The 18,152-nt window shown below is 37.4% G+C and overlaps 1 protein-coding gene across 1 annotated transcript in view; it reads left to right on the top strand.

The window, feature by feature from the left end:
- The window catches only part of TAF1B (TATA box binding protein (TBP)-associated factor, RNA polymerase I, B, 63kDa), a 49,667-nt gene that overhangs the window by 5,226 nt on the left and 26,289 nt on the right, over positions 1–18,152 (top strand). Inside the window, exons 7-8 of the mRNA XM_009332509.1 lie at positions 2,206–2,362; positions 8,911–9,010. Coding sequence (XP_009330784.1) covers positions 2,206–2,362; positions 8,911–9,010 — 257 coding nt within the window. The remainder of the gene's footprint in view (positions 1–2,205; positions 2,363–8,910; positions 9,011–18,152) is intronic.

The raw sequence follows: 18,152 nt of genomic DNA, 5'->3' as shown, positions 1-18,152 counted from the left end.
CCTTTTATAGTTATGTTTCTTAGAGTTTTAGAACAGCTAGATAGTCTTAAGATAGGCCATAATTTAACATGTTCTTCATCTGTTGTTTCAGAAATTGAATTCGGCTTTAAGTAGTTACACTGATTTCACTAAAAGCACTTGAAATGGATTAAGAGTTCAGTGACACTAAAAGTACATTTTGGTGAAATCAAACAAACAGGAATTGTTTTGTATATTAAAATTTAAAACAAGTAATACTAGATGTGTTCTAGTCGGTTATAAATGGTTGTGAAGATTCATAGGTTTCCTTTCCTGTGCCGTTTTTGCTGAGCTGTTATTGCTACAGACTGGAAACCTCAACACCCTTTTTTCCCCAAGAGGCTTGTCCAATGTGCAAGCATTTTTTTTGTTGTTGTTATTTTTGTGTAGGGATAATAGCAAATTCCACCGAGTATAGCACTGAGATACTGCTGGAGAAGCCTATTAAACTCTTAAATTATTATATGTGTGTAACTGTGTGTAGTCATGCCTTGCATAACCTGGAAGAAATAAAAGTAAATTGTGCGCCATCATTGAGGCCACAAATATAATGAGGATTATTTTAAATTGAGTTGAATGTGAAATTAATAATGAAGCTTCGGTCGTGAAGCTGCCTTTAAGCACAAGTATCCATGTAAAAGGTGAAGCTGTTGACTAAAAGGATTAACTGGTGTTCCTGCTTTTGTTCTCCGACGCACCTATACGTGATAGACCTCGTAGGATGCTGTCACCTAGACCTTGTCTTACTTAGTCTGTACGAAGTGTATGTTTGAGCCGGTTCTTTTAACCTGTTGCTGTGTCCCCAGTGCTATTGGCCGCCGTTTTAGGAACCGGTAGGTGGCATCAAAGACCAATTCTAGCTCGGGAACACACCATTTGCAGTGTCTGTCTTCACATGGCGTGTCAGTGGGTGCTGGACCTCTACCGCTGACCGCTGTCGCTTTACAGGCTTGGCTATCACCTGCCAGCATGACCATGGAACTGCCAAGCTCTCTGACGTTTTAAACTGTTTTTTGCAGGCTGCTTGCCATGGCCCTGCAGCTCCCAGCTGGGGAGCTGTGGATCCAGCTCTCGCTGTTCCTGTCTGAACAGGTGAACAGTCTGTGGGGAAAGAGAGTGAGAAAATCTCCACAGAATTGATGCTGATATTTTGTGCTGGTGTGCTTTAAATACAAAACATTTTCATTCGTCCTAGCTGGGTCATGATGTTTTCTTTTTTCTTTTTTCTTTTTTCTTTTTTCTTTTTTCTTTTTTCTTTTTTCTTTTTTCTTTTTTCTTTTTTCTTTTTTCTTTTTTCTCTTTCTCTTCTTCCTTCCCCAAACTCCCAAGTTTCACTGCTGAAAAGGTTCCTAACTCATAAATCACTCCCCTAAATTAAATTGCTCATGGCTGCTGCTTTCAGTTTTCAGTGATTCATCTCAGTAAGGAAGTAAGGAGGTTTGGTTGTATGTTATTGCTTGTTTTTTCCCCCCCACCTTTTTTACCATTTGCTATACTTTTGTTCTAAAGGTGTTTTCTTTTTCACTGAATGTAGATATGTTTTTTTAAAAGAACGCTGTCGTGGTTTAACCAAACAAACGCTTACGTTTCCACAGTTAGAGATTATATGGCAGATGAATACATACCTTAACCTCAGTAGAATTTCTGCAATGTACATCATGTTCTTGTTAAAGTCCTGACTGTGCTGAAGTATAAAACTCTGTGTTTTAATGCCCAACTCCGAGGCATTGATTTAAGCACATCGAATTTTCCCTTGTTTCCCCACTGTTCCCTTATCTCTCAAATGGAAAATAGTATTTCCAGCTTGTAAGTACTGCTAGTTATATGTTGTACAGGAGTTAATGTCCTTCTAGAACTCCAGGTTTTAAGTGTAGTTCCCAACAAAAGGTCTGTTTTGATGGGTACCAGAGTGAATTTTGTCTCTTCATATGATTCAGTGACTTAGTCAAGTGAAGCAGCAGTTTATGAAACAGGTTGTCATCTCATATTGCGGTAGATGAATAAATTAGAGTTAAGCTGTTAAGTAGAAAAGTACACAAACTACTCAAAGTAATGATTTCAAAATGTTACTAGCTGCTGAACAAGGGTCCTTGTATGTTCCTTCATCTTGTTTTCTGTATATTGTGGATCGTGTGTATATCGTGTCAATTTCTTTTTTTTCTTTTCTGTTTTTAACATAAACCCAAGAAAGCACCTCTGTGTGCTCTGGATCGGTAGATGGTAGCTTGTATTTAATGAAGAACCAAAGGGAGAAACTGAGGATGACGATGCCAATGACCCTTTCATTTTGTTATATGGCATTACTCTGGTTGAGAGAACCAATGACGTTATCTGATCTCTTAAGGTATGAATAACCTTTAGTGAAATATTTGTTGCTTTTATAAATAATACATTTTAAAAAAATGAGATCTGTACTATTGCCCTCTTACTAATTTGCTCAGTAATAGTAAGAAGTTCTCTATATTTAGTGCCATATCTTTTCTTTGACATAACAATTTGTGCTGCTGCTTTTGCAAGCAACAGAGGAGAATGTTCTCCAATGAATCTCAAAGACCTGTAAGGGAGAAGATTTTGGAGCTAAAGAAGTTTTTTATCCTTCTCCTTCAAAATTTCTTAAGGTTCACTGGAGGTGTGTATGGTCACACTTTTGCTATTTTTGCTGTTGTCAGCATGCCAGAATTAAATGAGTAAACGTTCTCCAGGACTTACATCAGTGTCATCATACAAACAATACCAGCAGTATGTAGTGATCTGAAAGGTAGCTAAGTAGCTTCACGCAATGGAGTTGGGAACAGAAATTAATATAGGAAGTCCTTTTTTGTCTTCGTATCTTTGTATCTGTAATCATCAGCGTTCAGAATAATACAGCTTTTAATATAGTAGAAATAAAATGTTCTAATAATAGGGTTTGATGCTAAGTGGAGACTGTCAGACTATTGCTGACAACGCAGTTCCCTTCTTCCCCCTACAACAAGGCTATGAACACATTCCTTGTTTACTCAAAGAATGAAAAATAATTCAGCTTTTCTTGTTAGCAATAAATACTTTAAATCAGGCCCAAATAGTTTAAATTCAGGAATTCTTAGATTTTCCTTGGGAGGCCTTTTGTATACTGATACTCCTTTTTAACAAGTGTTGAAATACTGGGTATTTCTAAAGAGATGGGGAAAAAATGTTACTTTGCCAAAATTTAAGGAACAGAAAGACTCAAGTAACTGTATGTTGCCAATTCAAATTGCAAACTCGGACAAAATAAAGGAAAAATGGATTCAAAATTCAGTTGATACAGTAGATTTCAGTTCTTTAATTCTTATTTTTCAAATATATAACCTGTGAGGTAAAAGGCAAGGCAATGAGCACATCATGCCCCACCTGTGGTGCATATAGCTAGTATTGCTGCTGAAAGTGTGATGAATGCAAGGGAAGTTTACCCCAGAGCCTGATCTTCCGTCGTGGCCTCTCTCCCCCTGGAGTGCCAACTTCCACCTGTAGTTTTCTAGCTTTGTACACGCTTTCCGAGAAGGATGACTGTTGAAGAATGCTCTTTTGCAAGTACTTTTAAAAAAGAGGAAGTTTGTATGTCTCAAAGTACAGTAGTTAATACTAGCTAATTTATTTCTATGCAAAACAATGTTTAACCCTTTGATTTAACTGTAGGGGCGGCTGTTGCCTTCATCAATCAGAATTGCACAAACAGTTGCACATTTGCATAACTGGATATGCTGTTGTTGCATAAAAGATGCTTGTAAAATGTTCAGCAAAATGCCACAGTATTCAGAATTCAATACAGAAGTATTTATTGAGTGGATTAAGAAATAGTAGAACTCAAAAGTAGTTTTCAATAACAAGATTTATTACTGACTAGTATCTTCTTAAGGAAATTCTGTAGGAATCGGAACTACCGTAGTGTATGCTGTATTTTTGTCAATGATTAAAAAATAAATAAATAAATCCTGTCTGATAATGTTTGTATATGGCAAAAATCCAAGTAGTAAATTACAATTACTGGGACGGAGCAAATGGTTCACAATAAAGAATTCCTGCTTAGCCCATCCTGTTTGGAGAGAAAAATGAATAATTAAATATCTATTCTTGGGTTACTGTATCTTGGAAACTGTTTCTGGAAAGCATGTGAGGTCATACAAGGTTAATACATCCTCACAAGTTCCTGTCTTAGTATGATGGTGTGGTTTAAAAACAACCAAACTGTCAAAGCCAACTGTTAAGAGGAAAGGTAGATTGTGTTGTTTGCGTGTTAATAGTATATTGTTGTATTTGGCATTTTAAAAATTGGGGACTGCAGAAAAGATCCGTGAAAATGATTCAGAACCTGGAGAACATCCTTTGTACTGAGATCCTTAAGAGCTGAGCACATTTGCTTGAAAGGATTTAGAGGAAACATGAAAACGGCAAAAGAAGCTGGAAGAGGAAAGAAAAAAAAAATCAAGTACCATATATAGCACAGAAAGGCATAATTGGAAACTAATAATTGGAAATTGAAATAAGATGATTTGAATGAGAAGATATTTAATTAGATACAATTTAGGGGTTTAATACTTTTAACAGTTGGTAAAACAAAATGATTTAGTGACTTTAAATGCACTGAACATATGAACTGAATTAAATGCAGAAAGTGATGTTTAGAAGAATGTAATTTGTATTGCAAAGTTTTACAATGATATGATAGTTATATAAGACTGTAATTACATTATCATGCTTCCCTCCCTACCCTTAAGGTCTTTGTCTTTCACAGGTTTGATGAGGAAGGGGAAAGAATTTTAAACTGCGTGAACTACCATAAAACTCTTGTTTTCTAACTTCTGAATATTTAAGTTTAAAAAACTCAAGACAATGTTAACATTTTTGCATGCATTAAGATACACAGATCAAAATAGCGACAGACCAGAGATGAAAACTATGCAGAGAAAACATTAAATATTCAGCATTACCCTTTAAATCTTTATAGGCAAATTGTTTTATTTAAACCACCTGAACTACAGTTGTGCTTAAAGTTCTGCCATGTTTTTTCCTCAGTTTCCTTTTCTCCCTGCCCTGAAGTCAGCTGACTACCGCTCCTCCCTTGTGATACATGCTTAGGCACCATGGTAGGGCAATCTGCCAGCTTTTAAAGGATTTACAACACCAAAAATATACTCCTCCTTGCTACTTGACACACTTAGCAGAAAAACACTACAATTACCTCCTCTCACAGGGACATTTTGGTTTAAAAATAACATTTTTACCAAACTTCTCCTCAGGTCTATGCAACACATTAAATCCTCTTCCATTGTGAATAGTCTCACAATACACCATATGCTGTATATTATTTATCTAAATAATAAAATTGTTAGCTTGTGGAAAAAGTTTCAAGATGCTAGACTTTGAGCTTCTGAGAACTAATGCCTTTTAAATGAGGTTATACCTAGCTGTGCTGGCAAGACTAAACTTGTCATCAGTTTGTGGCATTACTGTGTGGCTTTAACAGTTGCATCATTTCCTTGTAGCATGCAGAGGACCTAGGATTTTTTTCGTACTTGGACCTTACTAATGTATGCTGCTGCTGTAATTAATTAAAGTTCATGGGCTGTGCACTGTATCTGCCAGTCAAGTTTTCAAGCTCTTCACTGATACAACATAGTCTTACAAGTGTTTTGATCATTTTAAATGAAGGGTTTGGAAGAACAGCAGAAGAAACTGTTCTGAAGTGCTGTTCCAAATTCGGGCTTTTGGAGTAAGTGTTAAAAACCTGAATCATCAGCACATTGTATTCATAACAGGGCATTTACGCTGTTTCATGTATTTTTAGAATGTAAAAACAACTCAACTTGAGAGAGAAGAGCATTCTTTTGCATGGAGACAGTAATTTCAAGCTAGGAGAGATGTCATTATTTTTTAAACAGTTGCAGTGCTTTGACTTGGTACAGCCAAGTTAGTGAAAACTTTAAAAAAAAAAACACAAACAACATTTTGATGGACATTGCTTGTCTCTTGCAGTGTAAGGATGTGGTTCCAGCATCAGTTTAAGCTGATCCGAGTTTCTGTTGCTGTGGTCCTGCATAAACATTCCTTTGCCCTGAGTACTAGTATTCATCTGGTTTATGGTATATTAGTTGAAAGAAGTACATCTGCAGAAAACTAATTTTGCAAAAGAAAGTTTCACCGGACATTTTAGTGCAGGTTAATTTGCTTCACCGCAGTCCCTTTCTGCCTTGTGTTGGCAATGATGTTCCTGTAGTCAGCTGAGTCTGGAAATCTGTCTGGTTGAAATCAAACCCTGGAAAACAAAAGACTAGTTCTCAATCTAATCCTCTGTCTGAGAAGTCACACAAGTGCTTTTGTCAGCAGGGAGGAGTGTGTGGCAGAGGACTGAAGGGAGGGTGGGATTTCCCATTTTGGAGGCAACAAGCTGTTAGGGTGGTTTGGCTGCAATCACCACTACACCACACCCGAAGGAAGGTCTTGATCGTTTGTCCTCTTCCAGCTGTTGCTGTGCTGGCTCAGGAGGTTGCTGCTCTCGGTGTCTTGGTACCAGCTCTTCAGATCTGACACCTAATCGTGTGATTGTGCCTTAACACATGTCAGCCAAAGCTTATCATCAGCTGAGCCAGTAATGGGTCACTGTTGCTGAAAGAGGAAGGTCTTGCTTCCCTTCCTTCTCTCCTCCTGCCTGTGTGATGCATCCCCTTCCCTCTGCCGACTCTTGCACTTGCTGGAGCCATCTGCGAGCCTCCTCAGTTTGTTAGATGATGGGAAACAAGCCCTTCCTTCTTGCCGTAGGGTAATGGGTAGTCTTCTGCTGCTGTTGAGAGTTACATTTGTGGAAGAGGGCGATGAGCAACAGGAGCACGCAGCCAGACCAGGAGGAGGGAAGTACGACTAGTTATGTTGAGCTTTTAGCTTGGCTCAATCCGTTTTGTGAAACCATCCCTTAAGTTTAAGTTCTTAATTTAGTGCAGCTGACCTTGACTAAGGAGCTGTCATGCAAGCTGCTCAGCAGATCAGGCAGGAAGGCAAGGACAAGCAACTGGTGCTGGGTTTGGCTGATAACCTCACCGAGTATGTGGACCAATGCACATCTCCACTTGGGGTGGGGAAATGCTATTTACGCTGGTTGAGGAAACCTACTGAAATTTCGTTAGCAAAATGTACATCACACAATTTGATTAGAATGGATTGTGCAGCGACTTTTACCTCTCCATTTAAGAGACATAATACACAGAGCTTCAGAATAAAAAGTATTGGGCAATGCGATGTTTCAGATTGCTGTTATTTTTCAGAAATCATTACAAATGATGGGTTAATTCTAACTGAGAGTTTTGATTAAGAAATGCACTTTTCATTGTAATCCCGGTTTTAATTCAATTTTTTAATTAAACTGAAAATTGAGTTAAGAATGTTTTAAAAAAAAATTAGGATGTAACTGTAAACTTTGCAGTAACTAGACTTTAAGTAGAATTTTAGTCAACTTCAATAGATATACACTACATAACACGCAACAAGTGGTGATTAGGGCACTGGACTGGGAGAGGGAAGGTGAGCTTGCCGTAGGCTCAGGAGGGAGGTGAATCCTCCTCAACAGTGGCTGCTCTGTCTGTGAAGACATTGTTCTGCCTTATTTTTGTTCTTTTTTTTTTTTTTTTCTCCAGACGCATTAAATGAAAGTAGTAGTTTGCTGTGCTTTATGAGGAACTTGTTGTTTCAGCTTGTGGGATTGGATCCAGCTTGCGATGGAAGTGTTTAGGTACTGCCCCGCATTGGGAGCAGATGCAGAGCCCAGCCTTAAAACCCCTGTAGGAGCCCAGGAGGGACTTGCAGAGTTCGTAGACCAAGAAGTTACTAATCTACGTAGCAAGATCAGAGAGATACGGTGCAGATAACACAGCTGGCAGGAGAGAAAATTGTTTTCGAATCTCTAGTATTATTTAAAGAACAGGGTCGTCTCTGTTTGAAATGTTAACTTATTCCAGTTTAATGTACTCTTTTAACAAAATTGTTCTGGAGAAGAAGAGATAGGAAAGCAGTTCTAGCTTAGTGCTATGGGAGACCGCTAATATGCTTTAGTCTGGAATGAGAGTAATGTCTGATCCCTTGTGAAGATCCATGCTTGTTCAGTGCTTGCTTTGCCTGGTGTGAATGCCAGCTAAGATGCTAGATAAGAGCAGGGGTTTGGTGTGGTGGTGGCTTTTTATTGGTAGCTGTTGTTAAGTGCCATCTTTTTTTTATATATATATATATTTTTTTAATATATATAAAAGTTTTTTAAGCCAGTTTTTTAACAAAAAATGCATTATTTGGGTGCAAATAAAAAATAAATTATTTTGTATTTATTAGTATACAAAATCGTATTTATTCATACCTGAATAATACTTTTTAAAAAAAATCTGAATACAGATGTAATTAATGGGGTTTCAGTTCTGTGTATCTGCTTATCATTCTGTGACTTTCCTCCCTACTACATTACCTGACTCAAACTCCTCCAGCAGAAAGTGTGTGTTTTAAAAGTAAAATTTACTTAAAAATTTAGAATTTTTTTGGGAAAAAAAAATAATCCATACCATTCAAAGGAGGCTTAAAGCAGTTTTAGAAATGCAGTAGCTGAGGAATGTGCAGACCAAACTCCATATAAGCGTGTTGATTGTAAGCTTACTGCCATAACATTATTATTTGTCAATCATATCTAGGCTTGCACTTAAAGGCCTGTTAAATGATTGAACTGGTTTTTGTCGTATGGAGCATTTAGGTGTGTATAACTTGAGATAGAATTGCCTAGGCAGTATAATACTGATGTTATTTCAAATCAGAAGTTGATTTCTATATTTATTTTAGAATAAACATATGCATTTGTCATACTAAATACTATTTTGATTTGGTCTTCATTTTTTTTTTATGCAGGTTTGTTGTTGAAGGCCATATTCCATATCTGAATGTTTTTCAGCATTTTCCAGAGAAGATGAAATTATGTGGACTTGATCTGAAGATCTTTTGTGTAGAGGTAATTTTTTTCTTAAAGGGAAAGATGAAAAAACCTGACCAAAACCTAGTTATCTTGTGGTATTTTAATTTTTTTGGTTACTGTACTAATAAATTGATTAAACCTATTCTTATATTGTAGAGTTCATGTTTCGCATTATTGGAGCCTGTGCAGAAACCAGTGCACTCTGTGACTCAGAGTGCTTTAATCTTTTACCAGTCTTATTAAGCTGATTACCTAAGCTAAAACAAAATCAATAAGTACTTGTGGAGAAAAAGGTGTTCAGAACTGCTTTTGGAACACTCAGAAATAGGATTTGGCTTCACGTCTAAGGGCAATGTATTATCCTTTTTGGTGCTTATTTAAAATAATCTCTTGAATTTGTTTGTAGTTCCATATTCTTTTCATCAAATATGGTTTAGATGCTATCCTTTGTTCTGTTTCTTGCTGTACTGGTTGAAATGTATCAAACCTAAAATCTACATAAGGGTTACAGCCCTTCTAGAAGCTGAATACTGATGGATAGTCTTGAGCAAAATGTAAATTTCCCTTATTTAAGGTTATTGTGTATTGTGGTAACGATTGCCCACTGGTGTTTGTGTTGCAGAAAAAAAGTTTACTACGGATTTTTGAAGCGTGCAAATAAAATCTTAGCTTTTAAGAGCAGAAAGTAGCAATTCTGCTAACAGGAAAAGCTAGGTTTTGGTCTGCTATATGGTGTTTGTAGCCCAAGCCCTCAGTGATGATGTTGCGAGTAATGTTACCATTCTCCAATGCATAGCTTATATTCAGCAGGTCGTGAGTTGTTCAGAAGCTAATCTGTAGCATTTTTATTTTTTTTTATAGCACGGCTATCTTGTCTGGATAAATAATAATTATGATCTCAACTTTTAAAAATCAGGAGATGAATTTAATATAAAACCTCTTGATTTCTTTTTCTGTCTTAGATATTTCCTTAATAGAAAAGACACATCAAGTTGAAATGTGGGTGTAAACTTTTTTTTTTTTAAACTCTTTTAATTCTCAGTCTCTCTGTCCTTCTTTGCCTCCATCCCTTGGAGGTGTTCTTGTCTCTCAAAAATGATTACCTAGAACTTGTATTCTGGCCTGACTAAATAAAATACCCCCCCCCCCATCCTACAAATCACACAGATAAATTTTTTGTATGAATTGCAGCTGTAAAACTTGTACCATGCCTCAAAGTGGGAGGTCTGGTTTGCAGAGAGACGACGACAATTGCCCTTGGAGGATCCTACTGCTTTTGGGATAGAGCTGTTTCTGGCATGCAGGGTGATCTGATGCCAATCCTGAAGGTGATTTCATCAGTCCCTATTAGCTTGCTTTCTCCCAGAGCTGTCGGCTTGGATTATTCCACTGTCCCTCCATAAGCACACTTACACTATGGATTGTAGCATGTCCTGATGTGGGAGTGGGACTTCACAACTTGAGAGCCACAAGCTGGTCAATTTAAGCTTGTTCCACTTTTTATATAGAAAAGGAAGTCTAGTCACTTCACCCTCTGTCTTAAGCGCTTACATAGCGTGTATGCACTTTCCTTTTTTCACAAACCGGAAAAAAAACCAAATATGATTTTTTTTGGGGGGTCTTAATATTGCTTATGATGAGTCTGTATCTAGTGTGGTCTGCTATTTAGTTTACAGGAAATTGCTGATCTAAAAGCTGAATTTGTGTAACTTTTGACTTCCATCTTGCTAGTCTGTGGTACTGACACCTGCACCCCTCACTTCCAAAGTATAAGTAGATACACATACTAACCAAGTCATCTCTTAACTTCGTTTTCATTGAGATAGGTAAAGTTCTGTAAGCTTACTGTACACTTTGCTTTCCAGCCACTCCAGTATTATTGTGGCTTCCTCTTTCTAGGAATATCTGCTCCCTACTTTACCTTCAGCGTTCCTTTGGTAATGCATCCTCAGTTTTATTTAGTTTTAACATTTTTGACTACATCATTGGGCTGATAATTGCAAAAATCTTACTAGCTGTTTCCCACATCTTATGTTTCAGAACTGATCTTGCTGCTTATTGCAGCACTGAGATTACCAATAGTTTACTGTATCTAGTTTTGACATCTGAGTTTTGAGAAATTAAAGAGATGAGGTTATTGTCCTGGAGGAGGAAGTCAGATTGTGTAATACTCCATCCTGAAAATACAGCCTGCATTCTTTTCTCCTTGGTGTTCTGTATATAATATACTATAGACAATTATCTTCAAAACCTTTATGGGATTATGACTGTTAATAACCAGGCAGGTAAGATGCTTTAATGCCATTATTTGTTGTGCTTCAAGTCTGGTGAATGTAAGCTGCAAACATGTTCAAAAATCTTGATAACTGACAGGACTATTCAATATGTCTTCTTTTTATTTTGAACAGATTTTTAGTGCATTTAATTGTGTCGTGCTAATTCCCTGCAGCCCAAATTTGAATCAAGAAGTAGGTATGTCGTAGGAGCTTGAAGGATTTGAAGTCATACTGAGTGTCATTTTATCAGTGAAGTACAGATGAAGCCTAACTTGATAAGGCTTATCTTATATAAAAACATTCTCAGTGGCTTAAAGTTTTTTTTTCAGTGACAATTTCCCAGACACCCAAAATATACTGAATTTGTACAAGGTTGAAGTTGTTATAGCTTTAAAAAAATAAATGCAACAATTATTACAAGGTGAGTCATATCTACTTTTTATCTTTCTATGTAGTGACGTGTGTATGTGTACATGCACAAGGGGTTTTTTTATGCCTTGTCATTTAGTAGTAGTATTTCATGTGCAAGGAATGTGACTAGTCTCAGGCTTTCCAGCTGATGAACTGTGCTGTGTAATACGGGAATGGAGTCCATATCACTGACAATTTTTCCCTGTCCTGCGTACAATTTAGCAATTAGAGGTGATGGCAGCATCTGTCAAACAAGGAGAGGCTGAGAGAGCTGGGATATTTATCCGTGAGAAGAGAAGGCTGGGGGGGGATTCAGTAATGTGTATAAACACCTGACAGGAATGAGTGGGGATGGAGTCAGACTCTCTTCTTGGTGGTGCGCAGTGGAAGGACAGGAGTCAATGGGCACAAACTGAAATACAGGAAATTCCATTTAAACATAAATCTCTTTTACTGTAAGCGGGATTGAATGCTGGAGCAGGCTGCCCTGAACCACTGTGGAGTCCGCATCTTTGGAGATGCACAAAACCTGACTGGACACAATCCTGAGCAACTTGCTGTAGTTGACCCTGCTTTGAGCAGAGGCGTTGGACTCAACGATCTCCAGAGGTCCCTTCCAACCTCAAGTATGCTATGATTCAAATGGTACAGTATGCCTTGTATTCATTTCACATTTTCAGTGCAGGTGGCAGATAAGCCCTTCATATTTTAGTAATGGAACAGCTAGTAAGAAGGGCATAATTTTTCATTCTGCCCAAACTGAACTTTAAAATACCTGCCACAAAGGTTATCATATCTGGACACCTCTGTCTAGAAGTCTGGGAGCTGTGGGCGTACCTGCCTCATAAATAAAGAGAAAAGGAGCCTCCACCTCTTTGTATCGTCTTTATCATGATGCATAACTGTTAGACACGTGTCGGGTCCTAGCTGGAGATTAGTAGTACCTCACAAGTATTTTATGAAGGATAAAAGTGCTTTATAAAAGATCTTTGTGTAAAATGAGTTGTTTATCTTCCATATGTGTTTATCTTTCCATTGCTCCGAGTCTCTCTTCTAAGCGTTCACTTGATTAGTCATCCTACTGATCCCCTCCTCTGTTAAAATCATGTGTATGTTAGAAGTTAGCCTTTGGTAAATGGGTTTTACCTAAATGCACGATCAGAGGGTTCACAGGGCAAACAGCAGCAGTAGCAGGATGTTCCTGCTTAGTTCAGAAGTTCTAAGTTTCCAATACAAGAGAAGAAAAGCAAGTTTTCATCTTACTCTGCAAAATTTCATTTTTCTAAAACAAGTATTCTTATTCCGTTTGATTAAAACCTTTTTTAATGCATCAAGAAATAATAAGATACTTAAGTTCTGGGTTTTGTTCTATGCAGGAGATCAAGGGATTTTTTTTTCTTGCTATTTGCAATTTGTTTAATGATAGTAAATCCCTGCTGATCTTGAGTCTTGTGCCAGTAGCCAAGTGTCTTTGATGAGTGCAGTCATGTTTTCTCTTTTAGGTGGAAGTCATCTTTGTTTCCTTTTTAATGTAGAGGATATCTATTTCTTTAAAAGCCTGCTAGTGTAGGAGTTAAAACAAATTTGTAAATTAGTAGTAGTACGTATAAAGTTCCGTGGGTAATTTGCTTTCAGCTTGTTTTATTTTTATTGATAGTATCTGTCCTCCAGTGGAGCTACACACAAATTCCCTCTTCCATTTCTGCTTGAAGTAGGGATACATCCTTAAGATACACATCCTCTGTTTTGCTTTTAGGGATTTATCTTTATCCTTATACAGAATTGATTAAAACATCCCTTTTCTCTTGAGCTAGCAACAACTTGTCCTTGCCATAGATCTGTTTTTCCTTACATTTTTGACTCAGGACTGTATACCTGATTATCTTTTATGTGATTATTTTTTTTGTGCTTTAAAGTTGGTTCTGCTTTGCTGTCTCAAGTTTACCTTTAGCTTTCATTACTTTTTATAAAACTCATTACTTTTTGCCGTATTTTACCACTAATGCGTTGTAGATTGATTTTTTTTTTAATGTCCAAAACTAATTTTTGTTTTTGATTCTCACGTTCTTAACACACACATGCAAACTTAAATGTACGTGTGTATATATATAGGTAAGCAGGTAACTCCCATGGCTGTTGGGCAACATGATTTACTAAAGTACTGAAGATAACAAACACGTCACTTTGGAGTATGTGCTGTGTGGAACAGGATAGGTGTAGTCTCATAAATATCCTTTGGATCCTGTTGTTCTGAAGAGCTTCGGGAATGGTCGTCTCTTTAGATGCACGAGTATCTGGACTTGGCAAGGAGCCCGATGTGTGACCTCAGTGAAGTTCCCTTCTTTCAATCTTTTCTCCAACTTTAAAATAACTCCTTTTTTCCTACACTTACTAAGAATCTGTTTTTTTCCTAAGGGATGGGGGGGCAAGGAGAAAGTTGAGCTTGGTGAGTGTTAGATGAATTCTGTTTAGAAATTGTCCACCAACCTGCCCTCGAAGACAAAAGGAACGGATATTTACCTGATTATCCTTGCTACTACTTCTGCCCTGTAGTGAGGTCATAGAACGGCTCCTCTGTATGAGCCTTTCTCTTTTTTTCTTTTTTTTTTTTTTTCTTTTTTTAATCTTAGCTGGAAGTAGCTGCACAATTCTAAGTCTGTCTGAAACCTTCTGAGAGGGCCACTGAATGCTTCAGTGTTGACAGAGTGTTGTTGATATACCTTGCTGTCTAGGAACCTGTATCTTAAAAGTGCTTCCTTTTTTGTTTTATGATTTAATTCCATTCCTCTCTGTCTTCCTCTGTGTGTTTTGTGGTTTTTTTTTTATAATCCACTGAGTATTGCTGCCTGTAACAAGAAACGTACTTATTTAGACAGCTTTGACCTTGCAACATGAGAAAATTAATATGCAGGTTACTTTTTGGTTGTCTTAGTATACATTTTTTTTTTTTATTTCCTTTTACACATCCTACCTCCAACTTACGCATATTAACAGAAGCACTGTTTAGTTTGAATGCTGGACTATATAATTCATGTATTTCCATCCCTAGATGTCTTGATTCTTAAATAACTCCTAGCGTTACTCTTCAGTTTTTTCCATAATACAGAAATGCTTTCTAAAGTTCCAGCTGAGAGGGATGTTAGCATCTTCCTTACCTTTGTCTGTGGAAAATTCTTGAATGCATCCTGGTAAAGTGGCAGCAATGTACTGGGCTTGTCCACAACACTGATTTCTGACAAGAGGATAAGAATCATGAAACTCAAAAGCACGTGTCAGGATTTTCTCCCCTTTCTCCCACATAACTGAAAGGCTTCTTGTTTCTTTCTTCTCCCCAATACCTTTTTTTCTTTCAGGCTTACCTTTCTGCATAAAAATGATGTCTGGTTTTGTCTGTCAGATTAGGCCAGTAGTTCTGGGCAGCTCTCCATTGTGTTCAGTTTAATAAGAGTTTTAATTCATGCTCCATTATGAACTGATGTTGACTTTGATGGGAAAAGGAAGAGTTTGAAAAGAAATATTTGCTGCCCTAAGAAAAGGTCTAATTCATCCAGGGTCGTCTTTTTCCTTAAAGTAACCTGTGATAGGTGTTGAAGTATGTGTTTATAAAGTAGAATGGAAAACTTTAGCTCCTTTCAGAATGTGCCACTTCTGTGTGGAGTGTTTTATTCTGGATGATGCTTTAGATTTATTTTGTTTGAGTTGGAGGAGTATATACCTTGAACGCATGCGCGCACATACAAACTCTCCCTAGCTTGGATTATTAAATTTCTTTCCTCTTTTATTTGGGAATGAAAGGCTTGCTTTAGATATTGAGAGATGATCATTCTTCTCTATGCTGTCTGGAAACTTTCCAATTCTTTGGTTTCTTCTCTTTCTGTATCCTATAGCTTGTATTTTCTTTTTGTTCTTCTCTTCTGTTTTTTTCTTTACTTTTTTTTTTCTTTTTTTTAAATTTTGCTTGATTTTATTCTTGGCAGCACTTTTGTATCCGTATTGCTCTGCCACTAATCCTTCTGCCACACATCTTTCTATGTCAGCTTCAATCAAATCTCACTCCTGCTGAGGATTTGAGATCCGATTTCTGAGATGAATTTGCCAAGATTTTCCTCTGGTATCAAGGATGCTTCTTTTTTGCCCCTTTGTTCTGCACACTTTGCTTTCCAGCGGAGCAGCTCTTGAGTTTTGAGTACAATTATGAGTTATAGTCTTCCAGTGAGACTTGGTAATTTTTTTATTTGGGTCCACTTTAGCTATCCCATAAAGAAGGAAAAAGGTTTCAGAGCAGCAACGCCAGTAGATTGTGCTGTCTTCCTTGTGGGAGCTGGAGCTTCAGTCGTCTCTCTCCTCTCCTGACCTTATGAAGGTTGCTTGACTGACAGGATATTTTTAGCTTCCATTTTTCCCATTGCCATTGTATTATTTTGTTCAGGATCCGTGCCAAGCTAATCATTCTAGAGTTCCTGAATCTACCCTTTTTTTTTTTTTTTAAATACTGCATATTAATGTGGAGAGGCCTTTGATGTTTAGAGTTTCTTAAGATTATTTAAAAAACATTTGTGTTTCAGAGAGCTCCTCAGTTATTTCCTTGAAGCTTCTTGTGTGTAAATTACCTGGGCCTCTCCTTTGTAAAATACTCAGTTTTATCAGATACTGGTTTGCTTTTTTGCAGACATAATTTTTCTCTTCCTTACATATGATTTTAATGAGATGGAATCGTATTCTTTTTCCAGTTACAGAACAATCTTGCTTTTTATTCATATTTGTTTCATGACTTACCCATTTACCTGTGGCACTCGAATTCAAGGGTTTGGGGTTGTTTGGTTTTTGGGTTTTTTTTTTTGTTTCTCTGCTGCTTATGGCTTAGTTGCCTTTACCTTTTGTTTCATTGCTGAGTATCTGTAGTGCTGTTTCTTGCCTTTTTTTATCCAGGAGATCGCCCCTGAGCACTATGCAGTCAAATCCCCCCTCTGCTTCAAAAGGGGGATCTTTTATTTGTGGTTTTCCCTTTATCCCATTATCACGCAATAAAAAGAGGGATATGACAGACCTGTCTGGGAGTGTAGTGACCTACTAGGACTGTATTTGGAGAGGTCTAAAGCGTGTGCTTCCATACCTAGGAGCCACACATTTTTGTATCGTTTACTATCCTACTTGAGAACAAGATTTAAATTCGGGACTTGTATCCTTGTGCAGTACTACCCAGTGCAGGACTTGTCTTCCAGGTTCAAAATGATGATGTAATGTTAATCATTTACGTTACAATATGGTTAAATGTTGCTGAGTTTTACCATGGCAAGAAGGTTAAAGATATCGAACCTCAGATTTAGACCCTCTTTCCGATTCTTTTTGTTACAAGCAACCTTACAATTGGAATACAGTTATTAATACTTGAGCTCTATAAACATTTTGTGCCTTGTGACCATCTCACAACTCAGTTGCTCAGTAAAAACTGGTTTGAATTAAATGGGGATGTGCCACAAAAATGTATTTGAATCAATTCAGCATTGTTCAAGCATAGTAAAAGCCATTTTGTTTTGTAAATTTAGCTGACAAGTTTAAGTAGTTTAAGACGCCTCCTGATTTTGATTTCCCTGTGAATGTTGGGGGCAGAAGAACTGTCAGGTAGCCTGGAGGAAAACATAAAATTGGAGGGTTTCTCATGGATTAAGAAAAGAAGATTGCTCAATATTTTGACTGTTACCTGCTTTATACAACCAAAACTAGGACTTCGTTGTAGACTTCAGCTTTCGAGGCTAATGGCTCAATTTTAGAAGTAATTTAGCGTTCAGTCCTCATTAATTTCTAATCATCTCTGCCAGCCTGTTATAAAGTGCGAGGGGGTTCATGTAATCTATGCTGCTAGGATTGGTTGAATAATTTGGCTATGTTCTGACCAGAAGTAGCATCAGTATTACAGGTTTCTTGAAAACTAGTTCTTTGCATATACAGTACTGAATAACACATGAAAACTCTCTATCGCTTCTGTATCTAAGTGTATTGCTTGGCTTAGTCACATTGGAAACACCTGTTTGCATTTTCTTGTTAGATGCTTTGAGCTGCTTTTGTTTTGTTTCCTGCAGTCAGGAGCATATCACAAATTGATAAAATATTTTCTGTGTTTGAAGTGCCTAAACTTAGACAGATAGGATCTTCCTTGGGAGGCTTTGAAAAATAGCTACCTCTCTCACTTAGTGAGAGCATTTTCATTAGATAACTTAAATGTAGATACTGAAGAAGGACAGATAGAGATTAGCAGGGGGACTGTTACTGGAGTATTGATGCTTCTCTCTTCTTGCCTACGCTCAGCTCTTTTCCTGGAGGGCTGGGCAAGCTCGTAGTGTTTGCATGCTGCTTTCACTCACAGTGGTAATTCTTCCCACCTTGCACCAAGAACAGAGCCTAAGTACCTCTTCATCATTCTTTCGAATACAGAAAAAATGAGTATCTTTTCACGTAATAAAATAAATGAGTGGTGATCTTTACACACCACT

Source organism: Pygoscelis adeliae, unplaced genomic scaffold, assembly GCF_000699105.1.
Source record: "Pygoscelis adeliae isolate BGI_AS28 unplaced genomic scaffold, ASM69910v1 Scaffold168, whole genome shotgun sequence".
In the NCBI taxonomy this organism is placed as follows: domain Eukaryota; kingdom Metazoa; phylum Chordata; class Aves; order Sphenisciformes; family Spheniscidae; genus Pygoscelis; species Pygoscelis adeliae.
This window is presented reverse-complemented; position numbering and strand designations above follow the sequence as displayed.